Source organism: Caretta caretta, chromosome 4 (assembly GCF_965140235.1).
Source record: "Caretta caretta isolate rCarCar2 chromosome 4, rCarCar1.hap1, whole genome shotgun sequence".
In the NCBI taxonomy this organism is placed as follows: domain Eukaryota; kingdom Metazoa; phylum Chordata; order Testudines; family Cheloniidae; genus Caretta; species Caretta caretta.
Window position 1 is genome coordinate 91,525,021 of NC_134209.1, and position 22,744 is coordinate 91,547,764.

General features: G+C 41.5%; 1 protein-coding gene across 37 annotated transcripts in view; it reads right to left on the bottom strand.

Moving 5' to 3' along the window:
- Nucleotides 1-11,200: 11,200 nt before the first annotated feature.
- SORBS2 (sorbin and SH3 domain containing 2) overlaps nucleotides 11,201-22,744 on the bottom strand; it is a 405,939-nt gene continuing 394,395 nt past the window's right edge. For 35 of the 37 annotated variants that reach the window (XM_048847985.2, XM_075127864.1, XM_048847988.2 and 32 more), the window contains 3 exons: nucleotides 16,272-16,321; nucleotides 13,955-14,061; nucleotides 11,201-13,187 (listed from right to left, as the gene is read on the bottom strand). In XM_048847985.2, the coding sequence (XP_048703942.1) occupies nucleotides 13,126-13,187; nucleotides 13,955-14,061; nucleotides 16,272-16,321 (219 nt within the window). In that variant the 3' untranslated portion in view covers nucleotides 11,201-13,125. The remainder of the gene's footprint in view (nucleotides 13,188-13,954; nucleotides 14,062-16,271; nucleotides 16,322-22,744) is intronic. The other 2 variants (XM_075127865.1, XM_048847987.2) reach the window with 1 other exon arrangement.

Consider the following 22,744-nt stretch of genomic DNA (forward strand, 5'->3'; position numbering starts at 1 on the left):
GTCTCTAAGGTGCCACAAGTACTCCTTTTCTTTTTGCGAATACAGACTAACACGGCTGTTACTCTGAAACTTGCTGTTAACATTACATACATAGCACATGTGCTTTCGTTACAAGGTCGCATCTTGCCTCCCCCCACCACGTGGCTACCCCCTCAACTCTCCCCCCTCCCCGTGCCTAACAGCGGGGAACATTTCTGTTTAGCCACAGGCAAACAGCCCAGCAGGAACGGGCTCCTCTGAGTGTCCCCTGAAGAAAAGCACTCTATTTCAACCAGGTGACCATGAATTATATCTTACTCTCCTGAGGATAACACAGAGAGATAAAGAACGGATGTTGTTTGAACGCCAGCAAACCTACACTGCAATGCTTTGTTGTACAATGATTCCCGAGTACGTGTTACTGGCCTGGAGTGCTAAAGTGTCCTACCATGAAGGACGCAATAAGGCTGCCCTCCCCAGAAACCTTTTGCAAAGGCTTTGGGAGTACATCCAGGAGTGCCGCGAATGCCAGGGCAAAGTAATCCTTTCACATGCTTGCTTTTAAACCATGTATAGTATTTTAAAAGGTACACTCACCGGAGGTCCCCTCTCCACCTGCCGGGTCCAGGAAGCAGCCTTGGGTGGGTTCAGGGGGTACTGGCTCCAGGTCCAGGGTGAGAAACAGTTCCTGGCTGTCGGGGAAAACCGGTTTCTCCGCTTGCTTGCTGTGAGCTATCTACAACCTCATCATCATCTTCTTCGTCCCCAAAACCTGCTTCCGTGTTGCCTCCATCTCCATTGAAGGAGTCAAACAACACGGCTGGGGTAGTGGTGGCTGAACCCCCTAAAATGGCATGCAGCTCATCATAGAAGCGGCATGTTCGGAGCTCTGACCCGGAGCGGCCGTTCGCCTCTCTGGTTTTCTGGTAGGCTTGCCTCAGCTCCTTAAGTTTCACGCGGCACTGCTTCAGGTCCCTGTTATGGCCTCTGTCCTTCATGCCCTGGGAGATTTTGACAAAGGTTTTGGCATTTCGAAAACTGGAACGGAGTTCTGATAGCATGGAGTCCTCTCCCCAAACAGCGATCAGATCCCGTACCTTCCGTTCGGTCCATGCTGGAGCTCTTTTGCGATTCTGGGACTCCATCATGGTCACCTCTGCTGATGAGCTCTGCATGGTCACCTGCAGCTTGCCACGCTGGCCAAACAGGAAATGAGATTCAAAAGTTCGCGGTTCTTTTCCTGTCTACCTGGCCAGTGCATCTGAGTTGAGAGTGCTGTCCAGAGTGGTCACAATGGAGCACTCTGGGATAGCTCCCGGAGGCCAATACCGTCGAATTGTGTCCACAGTACCCCAAATTCGAGCCGGCAAGGCCGATTTAAGCACTAATCCACTTGTCGGGGTGGAGTAAGGAAATTGATTTTAAGAGCCCTTTAAGTCGAAATAAAGGGATTCATCGTGTGGAGGGGTGCAGGTTTACATCAATTTAATGCTGCTAAATTCAACCTAAAGTCCTAGTGTAGACCAGGGCTTAGACTTGCTGAGGCCTGGCGCTGAAGTGCGAGCCCTGCAGCCCAGGGCCAAAGCTGAAGCTCAAGGGTTTCAGCCTTGGGCAGTGGATCTCAGGTTACAGGCCCCTTGCCTTGGGTTGAAGCCCTTGGATTTCAGCTTTGACCCCCACCCCCCGCCTGGAGCAGTGAGGCTCAGGCTTTGGCCCCCCCACTGAAGGCAGTGGGGCTCGGGTGAGCTTAGTCTTCAGTACCCCCTCTTGGGGTTGTGTAGTAATTTTTGTTGTCAGAAGGGGGTCACAGTACAATGAAGTTTGAGAACTCCTGAAACAATGTATTCCCAATTGTTTTTACCATATTTTCATATATTGTATTAGGGGTGGTAATTTTAAAGGTGTATCTGATTTTAGGAAAGGGCTAACCTTGTGTTTTTAAAATTTGTGTCTTTTTTGGAGTTGTGTTGATTTAAAATTTTTATTTGTTGTGTTATGCTCAGTGGTCTACGGCTAAGATGCTATATTAAACTTCTAACTTCATGACTTCAGTGGGAGGCGTGGGTACTTGGTACCTCTGAAAATACCACTGGCTTAAGTGCCTAAATAAGGATTTATGTGCTACATTTTGTTTGAAAATGTTAGCGTACTAATAAATATCCCCCTGCTATTTCAGTGGGATATGATATTCTTCACTTTCTCTCTCAAAAAGTGTGTAGTGTTGTTTTATGCTAATAAATGGCTGCTGCCTTCCACCTCAGAGAAGGCTTCATTTTAGCAGGGGAGGAAAGGATCCCTGTGGATAGTTTGTAGAGCTCTTTGGAGGTGCTATATAAATGTCACTCATTCTTTTTATTACTTTGCTACCTCAGACACATGTTTTGGACACATTTATCCTCTTTTATGGTCTTTAAGGAGGGAAGGGACTGATGCTTATCTGTTCACATATCTCCAGTGTTTCAAGTAAAAATACCTATCTATAACAGATGAATCAGTGTCAGTGTAAGAAAAAACCTTTAGCAGGTCTTGAGCCAGGCAGTATCGGTACATGTTTCATATTTCAATTCAGTGTGCTAACCCTAGACCACTACTCCACACTGAAGGAAGCCTGACTCAGGGTCATTAAACACTCTGGTTTTCTCAGTGAATCACAGCTATAGATATACTTGTGTTAAATAATTCTGTGGTGCTCTAACTAGACCAACATGTTCAGTAACCTCCATTGTTTCTCATTTCTTATCTGTGGTGCTGTTCTCTAGTTCATTTAGCACTAGTCTAACATGTGGAGGCACCCTGATTAAACGTATGATTTGATATCTTTTTTATCGGCTTGATCTCTCTATTTCACTGTTTATCTGTATATATTTCAGTGTTTCCGCACTGATGTTGGGTCATTTTTAAAGGGGTCAAAATAGGATTTAAAATGATTAGGAGCGTTGTTAAAGAATGGTTAATGGATGGGATTTTAAAATGTACCTAATGATTTAGGGACACAAGTTTCATTTGACTTTCAGTGAGATTTGTGTTCTTAAATCACTTAGGTGGGATTTTCAGAAGTGCCTGATAACTTGCTTACTTGCTCATGCTTTTGTTTTCTTTTGCCCCATATATTTCACATGTGAGTATACTGGCCTAGATTGTTTCCTGCCCTTTCTCATGGTTGACCCATGACAGTGGGTTAAAGGGAGAGAAAAACACTGTGGTGGGAGTGGTGGATTTTTGATGCTACATTCCCTCCCCAATCTGTGGATAAATAAGACCCCAGGGAAAGGGATTCCTCTACTATGTGAAGCTCAGAGCCATCCCACAGACACAGCAGTTACTTGGTGGCCTCCAAGACACCTGGCAGTGAGGTTCCTGGTAGACCCATGCTGCTGTCACTTTGACCCACTTGCAGTCACAGTGGGGGCCTATTGGAGAGTAGTACATCTCTGACTTGTATTCCTTCACTTGTTTTATTTTGTGCAGAAATTTGGGCACAGAACAGAGTGCAGCAACTCTTCTCTTCTATCTCTATTTTGTACCCCACCTTCAAAATTTGCAGTTCCAGCAGATAGGCATTTGTGGGGGTTCCCTTGTCCCCTTCCACGTGAAAGAGGGTAGATCCAAGCTCCTGTGTGCAGATCTGTGTAGATTGATCAGAACCTAGTGCTAAGAAGTTATTTCAACTACCTGACCTATCACCAGTGGTTATTTAAATACCCAGAGGCCTCCAAATGTTCCCTGTTACCTAAAGTTTGCCAAAATGCAAGAATTTGTCACTTTAGTTTTTCAGCATGTATAATGTTGCTTCTTGGGTTGTGTTTTCAGGTTACTTTCTCTGTTACTGTATTCAGTGATATTTTGTTAATGTTTTCTTACTGGAATACCACCAAAAATCCACTAATTATTATTTATTATATGCATTCCAATAGCACCTAGAGACCCCAACTAAGATCAGTGTTTGTCTCAAGAAACTATTTTCTTATATGTGGTGACCAGGTGTCCAGTTTTCAGATGGAATACCTGGTCAAAAAGGGACGCTGGTGGCCATTAAAGGTCCAGTCGGCGGTGCTGCGGCACTAAGGTAGGCTAGTCCCTACCTATCCTGGCTGGACTGCGCTGCTTTCTGGAAGTGGCCAGCAGGTCTGGCTCCTAGGTGGCAGGGGTGGGCCTGGGGCTCCACACGCTGCTGCTGCCCCGAGCACCAGCACCGCACTCCCATTGGCCAGTTGCCTTAACCCTGCTGCGCCACTGACTGGGAGCCTCCCGAGGTAAGCCCATGCTCCTGCCCCAGCCCTGAGACCCCCCCTACCTGGAGCCCCATCCTCACCCCAAAGCCCTCATCCCCAGCCCCAGTCTAAAGTCTGCCCCCCCAGCCCAGAGCCCTCACACCTCCACACACCCAACCCCCTGCCCCAGACCAGAGCTCCCCCAAACCCAGAGCCCCCTCCTGCACCCCAAGCCCCTCATCCCCACCTCCAGCCCAGAGCCCCCACCCCACCTGCACCCTAACCCCCTGCCCCAGCCCAGAGCCCCCTCTCACACCCTGGCCCCACCCCAGAGCCCTCAGCCCATCCTGCATCCCAACCCCCATCTCAACCTGCAGCCCCTTTCCGCACTCCAAATCCCTTGGCCCCACCACTCAGTCAGAGCCCTCACCCCCTCTCACACCCCAAGCCCCTGCCCCAGCCCAGTGAAAGTGAATGAGGTGGGGGACAGCGAACCACCAGGGAGGGGGAATGTAGTGAGCGGGGCCTTGTGGAAGGGCTGGACAGGGGTTGGGGCCTCAGGGTGGAGCTAGGGTTGTTTGGTTTTGTGCCATTAGAAAGTTGGCAACCCCATGGTTATATCTTACACAATCCATGTTTACAGCCTGTCATACACTCATAAAGGTGAAATACTAGATATACGTCTGCTGGTATTATAGGACATCATTAATGATAGTAAGCCAAAAATGTAACCTAGCTTGCCTTTTTTCCTTTGTTTTAGTTTCCACAATCCGTATAATTTTTCATTTTTGTGTTCCTTTTCATAACAAATGTTGTTTCTAAAATATAAAAATAGTATCAATGCCAGCAGACCAGATGTTAAAAATTGGGTTTCAAACACAATACAAGATAAAACCCAGTAAAAAAAGTTCTCAAAGGATTAGTTTCTTTGCAATAGTTCTCAGTAGGCTGTATTGTGTAGTAGCTTCATCTGTATTGTGCAATAGCTTTATTTGCATCCAGATAGTTTGCATGCACCACCTACAGGCCATTGCCATGTTAGAATAATTCCTGATAATTATGATATCCAGGGGGCATACAAACATTAATCATTCCATCCATGCTTGCATATTCTGCTGATAATCTATTACATTCATGCTCTAGATCTGATAGGAAAATGATCCTCCCCACCCCCGAAAATATTGACTTTTCAATGAAATATCAAAACCCCCAAAATTTCATCCAAAAACTGAAAACCCAAAAAATTTGATTTGAAAACGCCACCACAGCATCTCACAGGAGTTGTCATTTGGGTGCCTCATGACTCATTCTTTTCTATGGTGTGGGTTCCACTTCCTGGACAGACTGGGTATTCTGCTGCAGTGCATTATCAGTTTTCAGGTATTTGGTTTTTTGACAGAAATTGAAATTTTCCACAGAAAGCAAACACTTTTCACAAAAAAATCATTTTGTAAAAAACATAGTTTTCTGTAAAAAAAAAATAGTTCTGACAGAAAATTCTTGACTAATCCTATCATGTTGGGCTTTTACAGTACCCCAGCTGCTACTGTTGCATTCACTGAAGATTTAAAATGCTCCCAAGAGAGTACATGAACCTTCCTTATAAAGGAAAACAATTACTTAAAACAGTAAACTTCATCTCTGTCTTATCATTGCCAGGTACTCATTGCAATTATATATAACTGCCTGGTAATTCATCATTAGTGGAAGCAGAAATTTGATATGTATTTTCTTTAAATTGTTCTTCAGGCATCTGTCGAAATAATGTGTTACATCTTCTTTGCTGGAGAGAAGACAGAATAGGGTTACCTCTGTGTGTGCTTGTTTTTGTGGGTGTGAGCAACTTGCCTATCTCCTGGAAAACTGTGCACACAAAAGTTCTCAAGTTATTTTCACTGGCAGCAAGAGACACACATGGTTGAGGTCTGGCTATAGATATCCTGGAACAAATAGTCCTATTGTTCATCTGAGTGTCTGTATTGAAGATAAACCTAACAACACATTCCTGGTTGTCAGTCAACATTTTTTTCTGCAGTACTATTTGTGATGTAATGCCAGTCTGCTCAAGGGGAAACCTTCATGTATCAAAATCCGAATTAGATATGACCTATCTGTGTAATGACTGTTCTTAATGAGCCCCCTACTACAGTTCTGTGCATAAAGGCCATTCATTTAATATAACCAATGACTACTTTCTGGTGAGATCTGTACATTCTTCTGTTTTTTGATACCATCTGGTTCATATTTGCTACCACATGCAAATTACACTTTACTCTTTATATGACTCTAAGAGGTGTAGGTGTTATATATAATGCCAGAAGGCACAATTCTGTAAATTGCTTCACATATGAAGTAATTTACTTCACAAAGCTGCTAAAGATTTGGACTTGAATGCAAGCAACTACCAGGATTAGACCAACAATTACAGCTTGATGATGTTCATGCGCTTCACTGATTTCATGATTTCCTCTAGTGCTCACTAAACGTGGAAAGGTGCTGCACGAACGTTTATAGTGTTCTTTTAGAATTTTGGGGATGACATATAGCTTATGAATAGGAAAATAATGTATCTCATATGCCAGTGCAGTACACTTTCTTTGCTTTGAACAGCATTTCACATGTATACTAAGGCATCTTTAGAGACACTCATTACCTAAACTGAGAGAACAACTTTCCCCTTGAATGGACTTTCACTCTGTTCAGTGGCTTTATGGAGAAAGATATTGACTGGCTAATAGATGTCATTCAGAAGACTGAACCACAGTAATAGTAATTGTTCCAGGGTATTTATAACCAGAATGTAGAAAAGTACTTTTTTGGCCAACACCAAACAAACCCAACCACTGTCTTTGCATCCCAACAAACCTGCTTGAGATTGCTGTAGTGCTTTATAAGAAATCTACATCTTCCAAATATCCACCTACAAGTTGGCTGCTGCCTGCTCCTTGCCTGCTGACATGCTGGTGAGACTTTTTGTTCAGCTACTGTTCAGCTCTGATTTCTAGATCTTAGTATTGGAGTTTCAGCTTCCATAAAATGACCTTTCTTGGTAGATTCAGCTCTTGATCTAATTTATATTCACTATATTATTATGTATTCAGGGATATTTTTATGCACATCTTTTCACTTTCTGATCTAAAACACTTTTTCAGATTTGTTAAAGCTATTTCCCATGCTGAGGTCTTGACCTATTGATATTCTACAGTGACTTAAGGGGTTAGTTATGATAACGTGGCTTTTATTTGTAATATTTAAACAGATGTCAGTTGACTCCAGGAACTTATACTGTAGTATGCAGTAGGAGCAATTAAACAAGAAATCCCTATAATGAACAGATGTGTATGGTTTAGCTACTTCTATTTTGTGTTTCAATTTTTTCAGGCTAACATAGAAACTTGAATACAAATTCAACTCTATGGGTAAAGTCTTGGCTCCACTAAAGTCAATGGGAGTTTGACATTTGACTTCAACGGAGCCAGGATTTCACCCTTCCTATCTGTAACTGCTGTTAGGGCATATTTTTAGCAGTGATCTAAGGCCCTACTAGAGCTACTTACCTAATAGTTAGCTGATAGTTCTCATCTGTTTCACATTAGGTAAGTGCAGTGCTTTTTCGAATGTACAGGAAGCACCTTATGTTCCTATCACACTTTGTACATTGGCATTTAAAGGCAAGTAATAAATACCAAACATTACAAAATGGCATGACAACATGCCTTGCTTCAGTTGTTGGCAACAGTGTCTTAATAAACTGCTGAGCACATGTTCATATGCTGTCCCTGTGGCTTAGGTCAAAATATACCATTACTTGAAATTTCAACCCACATCCTTTTGTTTTTACATAGCTTGTGCTTTCCACACAAATGATCACAACAAACTCATATAACAATTATAGTTTCACCATATGCTGAGACCTATTGGGTACTTTGTGGTTATATATCTGCAAACAGAGGATGGACGGTTTTATTTTGGACTCGAAGTGCGAAATTTACCCTTCCATAGAGAGTCAGCATGCTTAAGTTCCACTTAAGCACAAACTGATTCATATTTGTTGTGCAGATGTTCTGCAAAGGGGTTAATTTCACCCTTGAAACAAAGTGATATGTTGTCCAGCATGTTGCAACAAGGACAATCAGAATAAGGCCTGGAAGGTTAAAAGGGTCTGCAAGATTCGGGTTTATCATTTCAGTGGAGTCTTTTTTTGGGAGAAGTTTTGGAAACTATTCCAAAGAGTTTGTCAGAACACATAATTGGCAATATTGGCAGAGATATTACATGTCCTCCCTGGATTAGCTGTCTATCTCTCAAACTGTCTTCTTTATCTCAGGGTTGAAATATGATGTTCAGGCCATAGCTGCTCTGTAGACAGAAGATTATTTTAGGTTGCCACACCTATTCCCAGAAACTGGAAATGGGCGACAGGGAATGGATCACTTGATGATTACCTGTTCTGTTCATTCCCTCTGGGGCACCTGGCATTGGCCACTGTCGGAAAACAGAATACTGGGCTAGATGGACCTTTAGTCTGACGCAGTATGACCGTTCTTAAGTGCCAGAAGACACAGATGTCCCTTGCCTGGTTGCTAAAATTTGCAGCTTTCCTCTGACAGCTTCTACATATTATAATCTGCAGCATATTGAAAATGAGGGCACACTGTAAAATAAACAGCACAAGGGTTACTGTAGTATTGGTACCATACTGGATCACGGAGGGGGCAATGCCGACTATAGGCTATAGGGCACCCTGCTGCCTAATTCAGGTCTCCTGTGTCACAGGTTATAGGGCCTTTACAATGGATGATTATTAGGATTATGATTGCCTTCAGATGAACAGGATGCATCTAATCTACAATCAGATGATGTGATCCAAGGAGGAAGTTTCTCTGATATCCTTAGCGTGATAGCTATTTTAGACCAGACATTTAGGAAACAGTGAATGCAGAGGATACTTTGTGTACTTATATTATCCCCTGCTGTGTCATTTGCATTTAGAGTAGTGGGCCAGAGGACAGACACAAAAACGTAGCTATCCTACTACATGTGTTGATTTAGTGTGGGATTTTCAAAAATGCCTATGGGTATGTCTGCACCGTGATAAGACCCACAGCACAACTGTGGCTGGCCCAGGCCAGCTGACTTGGGCTGGAGCCCAGGCTATGTGGGTCTCAGAGCCTGGGCATCTTATACTGTAATTTTATAGCCCTGCAGCCCAAGCCACGGCTGGTCTTTTATTACAGTTTAGACATACCCTCGATGACTTAGGATATTTGTATTTCTTAGGCATTTTTGAAAATCTCACCCTTAAACAACACCAGTTGAGGTTCCGGGCATTTTATAGAGATTAATGAATAGCAAAGGCCTTGTCTACACTAGAAAGAGTTTGCAAATATAACTATATTGGCAAATCCTCCTAGTTGAGGCACAGCATTTACTGGAAAAATAATTTGTTTGCTGGTATAGTTTATACCAGTTCCCAAAAAGAAACAAAGCGATACTAGCAATAGGACTTTTTTGCCAGTATAACTGGATTTATACAACAGCCTTTGCTGCAATAGCTTTAGTAGTTAGGGGTGTGACATTGCCATGTCAATATGCAAGCAAAACTTTTAAGTGTAGACCAGGCCTAAGAGAATTAATGACCTACAACAAAGCCTGGGTGTTCTTCAGAAAACTTCTCTTTGTACAAAGTGTGCGTGTCTCCAAAACGAAGACTGAGGTGTATGTTGGGGGACAGCACAAACAAAAAGCTAGATTTGTCAATAGGACTACTTACATTGTGTTGAGGTGGGAGCAATTCATACGTCTTCAGTTCAAGGTGATTGCTGTTCCCAGTGGAAATGGTCAGGCCAGGTCTCCACTACAAATTTCTGGGGGCATAGCAATGTTGGTCAGTAGTGTAATTCCTGACTGACATTGCTATGCCTGCAGAGGTCTGTAGGATGGATGCAGTGATACTGGCAAACTCTGCTTTTTACCCAAATAGCTTGTTTTGCTGGTAAGGGGTGGTTTTACTATACTGGTACAAAGCCCAGCTTTGTCAGTAGAGCTGTGTCTACACTAGGAGCGCTTTGCTGGTAGTGTAGAACCTACCGGTATTCCCATACTGGTAAAGTGTTCCTACTGTAGGCTTCGAGTTGGTCTGCACATAAAACTTATTCCCACAACAGAAGAGTGCTTCTGTTGCCATACACTGTGTCTATGCTAGGGGACTACGTTGGCATAGCTGTGTCAACATAGGTGCTATAGTACAGTAGTTCTCAACCAGGGTTCCGGAGGGCCAGCATTAGACTCGCTGGGGCCCAGGGCAGAACGCCGAAGCCCCACCGCATGGGGCTGAAACCCAGATCCCTGAAGCCTGAGCCAGTGTAGCTTCGTGGGGGCCCAACCAACTTTATTTATAATTTTGTCATCTTTAAGTAAAATTACTATGGTGTTTTTTCATTTTACAGGATTGGCTTGGTTTTGGCTCATCTAAGTTAGGGAAAGGAATTAAATGTAGGGACTTTGGCCAATGTTAAGGGTTTACACGGTTGTTTTTGTATCCCCTTACACCAGCGTCTCCTCAGAGGTACAGGTAGTTCTGGGAATGGCAGCACAGTCCCAGAAGACTAGCACTTTTGGTACAGAAATGTCATTCCTGAAAATTCCTTCTGGAAGCAAATATTTTAGGAGATATTAATATGAGTAAAGGACATTAAAAGCTGGCAAATTCCATAATGTAACTTATCTGAAGTACCAGTGTGGAACAAGACTGCTATACATAACTAACATCAGAGGAAAGCTATCTGAGTGAAGTAGTGCTGTTTTTGTCTTTTTTTAAATCTAATGTGTCTGGTTCTGAAAGTGTAGGATTACTTAAATTGACAACAAATCCTACGTTTGGTGGCAGACAAATCTCTGCGATTGTGTCCCCAGATAAAGCTGGGTTCATTTTAGTTCAAATACAAAGGAACTAAGGGTAAAAATATGTGATGGTGTAAATCAAGAAATAACAGAGAAAAAAGCTGAAGTGTACTCCAAGCAGAATTTATTAGAAGTCTATTCAAGAAAAAACACAGACACCCTTTAAATTCTTATAAGCAAAGTCAATTACCTGAAAGCCAGGTATGAAAAACTTGTATTTTTAAAAATCAGTTACAGAGTAGAAACCGTACTTTTTTAAATATCACAGGCAACAGATATTTAAGTCTTCCATCATAAATGGCATCAAAGATCGGTATGAATCTCACAGCAAAGCTGCATGCAGATCTAAATTAAAATGGAAAGCCTTTGAAATATAAAGCTTTTGCCATGAAATTTGCAGTAATAAAGGTATGCTGCACAAAGATGTTTCTTTACCTTTGTCTTAATGACATTTTTCTGTAATAAAGTCATATGTACATTTAGATTTGGCTAGTAAAACCATTAATAAAATTTTGCATAAAATGCTATTTTACAGAATTGCACTATCCAGGTGTGCTTATGGTAAGAGTGGCAAGTAAATAAAAATGCATTGAAGATGTTCTGTATTATGAAAAGGGCAAAGATCAAATGAGGAACTCTGATTTTTTTTTAAAATCAACACCAAAATGGTTCTATACAAAAAAGTACAAAATGCTAGACTACTTACATAGTGATAAGATCAACCCTTTACCACCAGAAAAATGCAATAGAAGTTTTTGCCATCTATAAGGTGCTGAAGAAACCTAATTTGAATTGTTTTGTATAAAGCCACAGTCATTATCATCCTGTTTCGTAATTTCATATATTATTTTTGCTTACCTAAGGAAAAAGAATGGTGTGTTCAGATATTTGTTTCATTCAGAAAAAAATACTAAAATGTATCAGTTTTAATAGTTGTGACTTTGTTTTTGTGTGTACTATATTCCTAAACAAGAATGCATAATTCAGATTTTGTTAACGTATACATATATATATAGTGAAATAAAATCAGTAAATTTGTGCATATTTTTTCAGGTGGCTATGTTAGAATACAACTTTGCACTAACACTGTTTATTTTTGTTCTGTAACTTCATCTTATAAATAAAAATACTAACCTCTCAAATTTCATGTTGCTTATTATTATAACAAATTTAGATGCAGTCATGTAATGTTAGACATCAGTAGTTCGCTATTGTCGTCTATCTTCGTAGCTCGTCTCATCATTATCCACAAACTCTCAAGATTTCATGCCTCTTGCACTTCTTTAGTTTTAACAGAAAGCACTATAGCTTATTTGAAAAAAAATGAGATTTAACTAATACAGTCACACCCATCCAACACACTTGCAGTTCCCCCATTTTAACTACTCTTCCTTGAAATTTTACAATCACTGTGTATATGTTACAATGTATAAGTGCAGGCAAAAAAAATCTATATTATAATTGTCATATATCGTAAACCAGTAGAATAGGCAAACTTGTGATACAGCAAATGGAAAGCAACATAGGCTGCCAAGCTAAAAAGAAAGTGGACATTCAAACAACTTTTTAGTTTTTTTAAAAAGTAAATGGCAACTTTCTCTTTGTACCAGGTGGAAGCTGAGAATCAAATTTTTTGCATAGCATTTAATGCTAGTACCACAAATGTCCCATACAATGCCGGTTTTCCCATGGAGATTCACCTGTGTACCTTCCATCAAGGGTTTCCTATTCTTTTGTTTCTAATGGGGGTGGGGGGGGAGGGAAGGAACTAAAGCAGGAAAACAGGAGAAAGTACTTAAAATGTTGAAACAATTCCTCTTGTTTCATAAAATCTTAGTTATTCACACACTTTAGTTGTTGCTGTAATACGGCTGGAACGGTTTGGCAGATGAGGATGGGGATGATGATGAACTAGATGACCTTTATTTGAGACTGCAAAGCAAGAAAACAGAAGGCCTGTTGTAGCATGTTTTCTAGCAGCTTTATGCAGATGTGTTGCAGAGATGCAGCATAAATAAGTAGGGGAAAAAAATCACAGCCTCTTGACATAGTTTCCAGGGAAAGTACCAAAGAATTTGGTTCTTCTTGAGGTTCCTGAAAGTAGAAGTAATAAATGAAAGATGGCAGTAACAGTAAGTAATCACTATGCATGTGTGGCCTTTTTTCAGTTTATGAAATTTCATTAGCACTACAAATATTAGGACAGGAGAGACTTTTTATGCTTGTAGAAAGCCAAACTGACCCTTTGCATTGCATAGCTTGATGAATTACATTTCCTAGTCATAAACTGTTCAATATAAGCACAGGAAAAGCAACTACAAGAGGCATAGTTATGTTATTTTATTTCAATTATGTGTATCCAGATTATAATTTGTGTTAATTTTAACATATTAAAATATTGAGCTAGTACCCTTGAAAGATATTTAACAATATTAATTGTAGTGAAATAATCTGGCATAAGGGTGGATGTCATCAGCAGTTCTGTAGGATTTCCAAGATAATTTAGGATTAGCAGGACAGTTAAACCCTTACTCACAGAGAGTAATACTTGCTTACACGAGTAGTCCAATTGAAATCTATGGATAATTACGTGAGTACATTCCACTCAGTCTAGGTGAGGGCTGCATGATAGTGCTCTTCATTAAATAAGTGGGAAGCTACCTATTGACTTCAGAGGGCTTTGGGTCAGGCCAGTCCCCAAAGACTTCAGCATAATCAGGGTTATGATGCGTGACAAATTACAATCAATTTGCCACTTAGAACACATCAAATTATACAATTATCTAAATATAAGCAAACTATGAGGGCAGCAAATATTTCTCAAATTTTTAAAAAAACCAACCAACCAAAATAAAACATACCCACAAACCATCCATCATCACACTTTTCCATCACATCAATGATATCTCCCTCTCTCAGCTCCAGTTCGTCTTCGTTCCTAGGAGTATAGTTATATAGAGCCTGAAACCTTAAACAGGACAAACAGTGTGTTTTAAAAAAAATAAGTTCTTTTCACCTTTACTTAGCTAGAGGAGCTTGTCAAACATTTAAATTAACTTTTAAAGTAATATACTCCACTAAAAACTACAACACTGCATATTGGAAAACAGCAATGCAGGAAACTTTTGCCTGTATAAGTACATATGGGACCAGGTCCAGACTGGAATACACAGCATAGTTTATGTAAAAGACAACTCACGTGAGATTACTAAATTGTTTACAGTGGGATTCATACTGCTACGCAATGTAACTGAAGACGCTAATGCACAACTCCTCTCAACTCTATTCTGAGAAGGGGAGAGACCCCGAGGGAGAGGCTTTTGAGAAAGATAGTGGTGCGGTAGCCATGGCCTAAAGGGGAGGGGAAAAGAGTAAAACGATGTGTGGGGGGAAGAGGAAAGTAAGATGCTGGTCCCAATATCTTAGGAGAATAACTAACTTCTCCCACTTCCTCCTGTGGTGTATGTCCCCTTTGCTCCTCCTGGATTCTGGGTCTGGCCCTCAGTGTAAGTTAGAGCAGCCTCGGAGGCTGGACAGATAAAATAAAAATAGATGGAAATGGAGAAAGTGGGAGAGAAAAGGAAGGGATAAAAAGGAAAAAAGTACGGTATATCCCTGGCAGAAATGAGAAGCTAAAAGGAAGGCAAAAGGCTAGTTGCAAGTTACATACAAGGAGGGGGTGGAACATTAGACATTTCACCTGGTTAATTTCTTATTTTACATATATGAGTGAATTTAGTTGGCATGCATATGATGGCTTGAATCAGGCAGTATGTAGGACAAATTGTGCTAGCTTTCACAAATGTCTTTCATTCTTTCGCATTTCTACCTTACAGTAGTTACTAGGGCTAGATACTGCTTATACAACAGTCCTGTTCAAGGAGTCACATGTAGTTGCAGCAGCTGAGGAGCATCTCAGGGATGGAATTCCTTTCTTTCTTCAGGAAGAGGAATAGTCTCCTAATGGCCACCCCAGTAGCAGATTACAACAACTCTTACTGTGCCAGTTGGCATACTGTGGGGGTATAGTCAAGATCCCCCCACATTCCACTATACTTCTTTGTCCATTCCCTGTCCATCCATGCAGGGCTGAGCATACAGCTTTCCCCTTTGGCGTACAGTAGAAATGCAGGGATGCTACACAGCAGCATGTGTGTAGGTTTTTATTTTCCCTTATGCTGAGCTATAATCTGGCTCTTAGGTTGGAGGAAGTTTTAGGCACTCATCATCCACACAAAATTCCCATTGGTTTCAAGGAATTCCAAACTGGGCGATTAATTCTTCTGGTGGTGGGGGTCTATAAATCAGTGCTAGAAACAGCCAACTAATGGAATAATGATCTGCCTGAACAGAATTAAATGGGAGTTAGGTGCCCTGGCACTTATAAAAACCCAATAGGTGTCTGTGCGCATCTTTAGGCACCTAAATACTTGTAAAAATGTGGCACTTTGGGGCTTAAGTCTCATTTCATTTCAAGTCAGTGAGACTTAGGCTACTTGGGCCTGATTCAAAGCTCTTTTTGAAGTCAACAGAAAAACTCCTATTGACTCAACTGGGCTTTGGATCAGGACCAGAGTGCCTAAGTCACTTTTGAAAACTGAACTTAAGAGCCTAAGTTACTTAGATGCTTTTGAAAATTTTACTCTTTATCTAGTTTTATCACTTGCTCATGCCAAGTTCCCCTGTAAGATGTGATAGAGCATTCTTGTTATCACTTTATTCACTTCCTACATTTTGCTCACTTTTCTAATCCTGAAGGATCCCTTGATAAACAATAATTTACAGGAGATAGTTCGGGGCCAGTGTAGCAGACAAGCTGAATTATTATTAAATCTTTATAATTGGCATTCTGCTCAAGAAGTCTAAAAGTGATGGAACCACAAAATGACCACGAACTGGTTTTTAAATTAATTTCCATCTTAACTGTAAAACATGGAGAAATATAGGAGTTTTTGTGAGTGACTATGCTATAGTACATTTATTTTAATTTGTGAGATAATATACCTTCATAACTCAGTTTTGCCATCAGGGGTTTCTTGGATGTCTTCCGACATTATCTGTTATCCCATGATTCTACTAGGTAGTTTACTGATTCCTTGGAAGATATGCTGGCTATTGTTCCCCTTCCTCAAGTGCCAGTGTTATATCTCTGGTTAAGTAGATAAGAAATATACTTACGGTTCCCCCCCACTGTGTATGTTTTCATGAGCAAACACAGGACGCTGTGGCTGTAATGAAATGATTTGAAATGTAATAAAGATTTAAAATTGTTACTGATTTAAGTCTAGGCAGGACACTGGCATGACACATAGTCTGTTTTGAAAGATACAGAAAAGAGCAAGCCCTAGAACTTTTACAGGTTTAAAGACTAGACTATTTTGAAGGACACAGTAAAAATTTAAAAAAGAACACCTTTTAATTTATCCAGTCTAAATCCTTTCATGCTGAAGGAAAAGGTCAGAGTTGAGCCCGACTGCTTTTTCAAATATCACTAACAGTGCAGGGAGATACCACAAAACTCCAGTGGAAATAGCGCCTGTTGTTATACAATCTTTGCCTGAAGTGTGTTCTCAGACAAAACAGGAACCAGAAATCATTCTTCACAGTGAAATATGAGCATCCATTCATTATGATTTCTCTAGACAAACACTATTCCTACATACAGTATACACGCGCGCACACACTTTTAGAAGAATCAAACTAATTATGTCAATATGTAACATTTTTAGTTTAGAAGGGAAAAGTTGGTAGCTATTTCCAGTGCAATGACCTTTTAAGAGTTCCCTTCCTTTTTAAATTAGCACCACCCCACTATGTAACAGATGCTTTAAATACTGCAAGTGAAAAACCGTAACTTCTAAAAAGAGCACATCATGTTATGAAGAAATAGAAAGTCATTTGTTTATATCTATATCCATATTACACTCAATCCAGAAAAGATGGAGGACCTGCTGGTTGTAAGAGGAAAGCAATAACTAGGATTGTGATTACACTATTAGTGGAGGCTGCCCTCCCCTCACCAAAGAGATTTGCAGTCTGGAAGTACTTTGGGAACCTTAACTGGTCTTTGATACCTAGGTACCAAAGATAACTCACACCACATATTCTCCTATGAATGATTGAATTAAGTGTTCATGGACTTTTTTTGATGTCATGGACCTTATCATATTCGTCCATACTTTTGTCTTCTCTAGGTTTGACTATTCCAGTTCACTTTATTTTAGGTTACTCTTGAAGGTCACGATGAAACTTCAAATAGGGAAAAACATAATGTCTTGTTTATTTGCAGTAAAGAAGAAACACAGTATGATGTCATTGCTTCTGTGCTTTGGAACTGCACTGGTTTCTCAACTGCTCCTGATGAAATTCAAGAGGTGGTCTCCTTTCTATAAATCGTTACTTCATAGAATCATAGAATATCAGGGTTGGAAGGGACCCCAGAAGGTCATCTAGTCCAACCCCCTGCTCAAAGCAGGACCAATTCCCAGTTAAATCATCCCAGCCAGGGCTTTGTCAAGCCTGACCTTAAAAACCTCTAAGGAAGGAGATTCTACCACCTCCCTAGGTAACGCATTCCAGTGTTTCACCACCCTCTTAGTGAAAAAGTTTTTCCTAATATCCAATCTAAACCTCCCCCACTGCAACTTGAGACCATTACTCCTCATTCTGTCATCTGCTACAATTGAGAACAGTCTAGAGCCATCCTCTTTGGAACCCCCTTTCAGGTAGTTGAAAGCAGCTATCAAATCCCCCCTCATTCTTCTCTTCTGCAGGCTAAACAATCCCAGCTCCCTCAGCCTCTCCTCATAACTCATGTGTTCCAGTCCCCTAATCATTTTTGTTGCCCTTCGCTGGACTCTCTCCAATTTATCCACATCCTTCTTGAAGTGTGGGGCCCAAAACTGGACACAGTACTCCAGATGAGGCCTCACCAATGTCGAATAGAGGGGAACGATCACGTCCCTCGATCTGCTCGCTATGCCCCTACTTATACATCCCAAAATGCCATTGGCCTTCTTGGCAACAAGGGCACACTGCTGACTCCGATCCAGCTTCTCGTCCACTGTCACCCCTAGGTCCTTTTCCGCAGAACTGCTGCCTAGCCATTCGGTCCCTAGTCTGTAGCTGTGCATTGGGTTCTTCCGTCCTAAGTGCAGGACTCTGCACTTATCCTTATTGAACCTCATCAGATTACTTAATTAGGGACCTGCCTACCTGAAGTGACTACTCAAGGGGCCAACACAAATTTGTGCTTGTTAAAGATGTTCTTCTAATAAAGATGAAATAGAATGGTACATTGTAGTTTTAAGGATACTGTGGGATAGTCTCTAATAACAGGTGATTGCCAAATAACACTGAAATCTGTGACAAGATGTCACTCTATCTCAAAAAATGTTTATTCTGGTAGGATTACTGCCTCTCAACAGCTACATAACAGCATCTGGGGCACTAAGGAATAAAGCCATGGGAGACAGTGCCTTCCTGATGACTCTGTAGGTGAGATGGTATCCTTCCTAACAGAGTGAGCAAACTACATAGCACAAGTTCAAGAGAGTTCACTGCTGTCAGTTTCCATATGGGACTATTTCTAATTATAGAATGGGCACAGAACCCCTGCAAGTCTTCCACACCATGGCCAAAGGGATCAGTTAGCCTGGGGTGTAGTTGGAGTTTGCGCAATCAAGAGTAGGATCCGGTTCTAGTGAGTATAACTCCCACCAAAGTTACTGATGATTAATATGTGCATTCTGTGGAAGAATTCATGTCAAAAGTTTAAATGATCCTGTCAGTGTTGGGAGCTGGTATTTCCCATTGCATCCCTCATCACAATGGCAACAGAAATCTGACACTAGCAGGGAGCATAGGGAAATCCTAATTCTTGACATAAAATGGAAGTGCTTAGAGAGGTTCCCATCCATATGCACTTTGCTGCATATAAGAACAGGCAGACAGCATGTTAAATTGTCTTAAGTTGCTGGATCATGAATTTAAGAGTACTCCTTTAAGGAACAGTGCCCAGAAGTTTAAAAGCGAATACTCAGAATTTATGCTATTCAAAGTTTCCCTCAGTAACTTAAAAAAAACTTTATACCATGATCACCCTTTTTACAGGCTACTTATGTTTTATACCAGTGGTCTCTAACCTTTTTATGCACAAGATCACTTTTAAGTGCAACCCAGGATCTACCCCGCTCCGTCCCCGAGGATCTGCCCTGCTCACTCAGTCGCTCACTCTCCCTCATACTCACTCACTTTCACCGGGCTGCAGCAGGTGTTTGGAATGTGGGAGGGGGCTCTGGGGTGCAGGAGGGAGTGAGGGGTACAAACTTTGGGAGGGAGTTTGGGTGCAGGAGGGGGCCCTGGGCTGGGGCATAGTTTTGGGGTGCAGGAGGGGGTATGGGGTGCTGGCTCTGGGAGGGAGCTCAGGGCTGGAGGAGGGGGTTTGGTGTGCAGGAGGGGGCTCAGGGCTGGGGTGCGGGCTCCCGCCAGGCGGCACTTACCTCGGGTGGCTCCCGGTTGGCAAAGCAGCGGAGCTAAGGCAGGCTCCCTACCTGCCCCGGCCCCACACCACTCCCGGAAAGGGCCAACGTGTCCCTGCAGCCCCTGGGGGAAGCACGTGGCTCTGTACACTGCTCCTCTCTGCAGGAACCGCCCCCCGCAGCTCTCATTGGCCACAGTTCCAGTTCCCAGCCAATGGGAGCTGCGGGGGCAGTGCTTGCAAACAGGAATGGTGCATGGTGACCCCTGCCCCTCCCCCAGGGCCGGGGGGCATGCTGGCCTCTTCCGGGAGCAGTGCGGGGTGAGGGCAGGCAGGGAGCCTGCTTTAGTGGCTGCACCACTGTACATTTAGCAGCTGGAGATCGTGATTGAGTGGGAGAGTCTCCAGGATTGACCAGTCGATTGCTATTGACTGCTTGGTGACCACTGCTTTATACACTGACAACTGCTCAATCTTAATTCATTACTAATAGTGCTGCCAGAGCTAAGCAGATCAAACTAAAGGGTTCAGAGAGAGACAGCCAGCCACACCTCTTTTAAAAAAAGATAAGAACAAAACTACTTCAGTGTTCTCCTCTCACAGAGTTTCCTCACAGCCATGTCTAATTTTTCCATCTGATTTTTTTTTTTAAACATGCATCACCAGGTCATTTTAAAGCAAGCTTTTAGGTTAGGTAAAATGATGGTCTATCACTCTTGAACCAGTTTGCAAACATGATCCGTCCTGTGATTTGACAATTGCATCCATAATAGCAACTGATATATACAAGATTTCAAACAAAATTGTTATTTAAAGGTGGTGGGTTTTTTTCCCCTTTTCTTGAGGAGCCCTCTGTACCTTGGGTGGATAAATACAAATTCTTCTCTCTACAGACACTTTGACCCATTTCAAAGCCCCCACTCCATGTCTACCTTATAGTTGAAGACTGGACAAAACTCCCTTTGCAGCCCAATTTGGCCCTAGCTGTCATGTGATTCTAGACAACTTTCTCCTTTGTTGCTCGGCACATGACTGTCTGAGTATTTTGCAGCACTCCCAGTGCAAAAATCGTAACATAAAAAATAAATGGACAGCTAGCAACACTACATATTAGAGTGGAACACATACAGATTTATACTGAAGCTAACAAGTTAAGCCACATTTTGATTAAGGGTTACTAATTGCACATTATAATCATCACAGTTTTTCATGTGGCTAAAATTACACATAATGTTATTGTTGCACACAAGGTTATTTTTACATTAGTGCACACAATTTATTGCAGAGAACATTATAAACATTCTCAATTTCATGTTTATAGAGTTTATGGGCCAGATTTTCAAAGGTATTTAGTTGCCTAAAGATGCAGCTGGCATAGGAGTTAGGCACTTAGGACTTCTGAAAATCCTGCTAGGCACTCAGGTGCATATTTAATTGCCTAAATACCATTGAAAATCTGGCCCTACATGTCTGTCTGTCCTTCCTGATATTAATCCTGTTTATTTATGTGATGTGCATAAAACATTCTTAAAGTATCTTTGTTTTTCTGCCATGTAATGGTGAGAAATTCAAATGATAAAACAAAACATATTATCTGACTTTGGTAAACACTCATCAAAATCTGACTGATCAAGCAGAAATGGGAACAGGTATTAGGATTGGATTCAACACGTGCTCCCGCTCTATGCTCTGTCTGCCCTTCCTCAGACCCTTGAATGTGATTTGAATACCAGTGGCAGGCTCTATACAGTTTTAAACTCTTTTAAACTCTGATTGATGGGTTGTTTTTTATTTGTTTGAGCGTTTTTTCTGCAAACAATAAAGGGTAACATCCTTAAAAACAATATTATAAATGACTGAATACCTTGAACATATGCCAAAAGAGGAAGAAATGAGTCAAGCAATGTAATACTACTGTCGTCTTCTCCATGTAATTCCAACACTATGAAGTGAGCTGAAGCTCACGAAAGCTTATGCTCAAATAAATTGGTTAGTCTCTAAGGTGCCACAAGTCCTCCTTTTCTTTTTGCGAATACAGACTAACACGGCTGCTACTCTGAAACCTGTTAAATATAGTATCACTGCTGAAGTCAAATAACGTTGACACGACAGAATGTAAAATGCATTGGTACTCAAGGCAAGAGAGAATTTTACATTCCAAACTTAATTAGAAATAATAGTACATAGCAAATACATAATGCTTTAGATGTTCACAGAATTGTGGGGAGGGATAGCTCAGTGGTTTGAGCATTGGCCTGCTAAGGTCCCTTCCAACCCCGATATTCTATGAACTGTAGAAACAATTAATAAAGCATCACAATGCCCTTGCAAGGTAAATAGGGACTTTTATCTCCATTGTTTAGATGCAGAAACACACAAAAAGGCTAAGCAGAGACTAGTCTATGTCAGGTCAGGAGCAGAGCTGGGATGACAACCCAGGCTGATGGGGTACTGTTCATTGCAGTGTAGACTTCCGGGCTCATGGTGGAGCCTGGGCTCTAGGACTCTGCAAGGTGGAAGGGTCCCAGAGCTTGGTTTCTAGTCCGAATCTAAAAGTCTACACTGCAATCAAACAGCCCAGCAGCCTAAGCCCTGCAAACCTGAGTCAGCTGGCGTGGGCCAGCTGCAGGTTTTTAACTACAGTGCAGACATACCCTTAGGCAATAGAGTGATTGGGGTTACGCAGGGACTTAGAGTTTCTAGCTTCCAATCCCATGGCTCAGTTTACTAGACCATGTTGCCTCCTGTGTAGGAGTAAAAGATTTAGGACTTTAATTTCAACAGTGCACAATCACAACTGTGTACACGAACATATACACAACTGCACATCTCATTTGCATGTATGTGTCTGCATGTAAGGCATTTTGGCATGCTGATGGCCAATTAGGGCACATTTATTGTAACTGAGCATGCAAATTAGGTGTGCAATTATGGGTGCCTCGTTCTGGGAATTAAGCCCATAAAGAATACACAACACATACTACCCAGTATAGCATCCTTTTACTGTTTTTTGCATCCCATCATGCGGAGTAACATAGGACCTAAACCTTTAGTGGGAATAGAATCTATCTCCTAATTTGCTTGCTAACAAGCAATATCACTGCCGCCTACCACCTAATTTCTGGTTTGTCTTTTTGTGATGTCTCTGGTACATACCATTTCAATGGGAAAT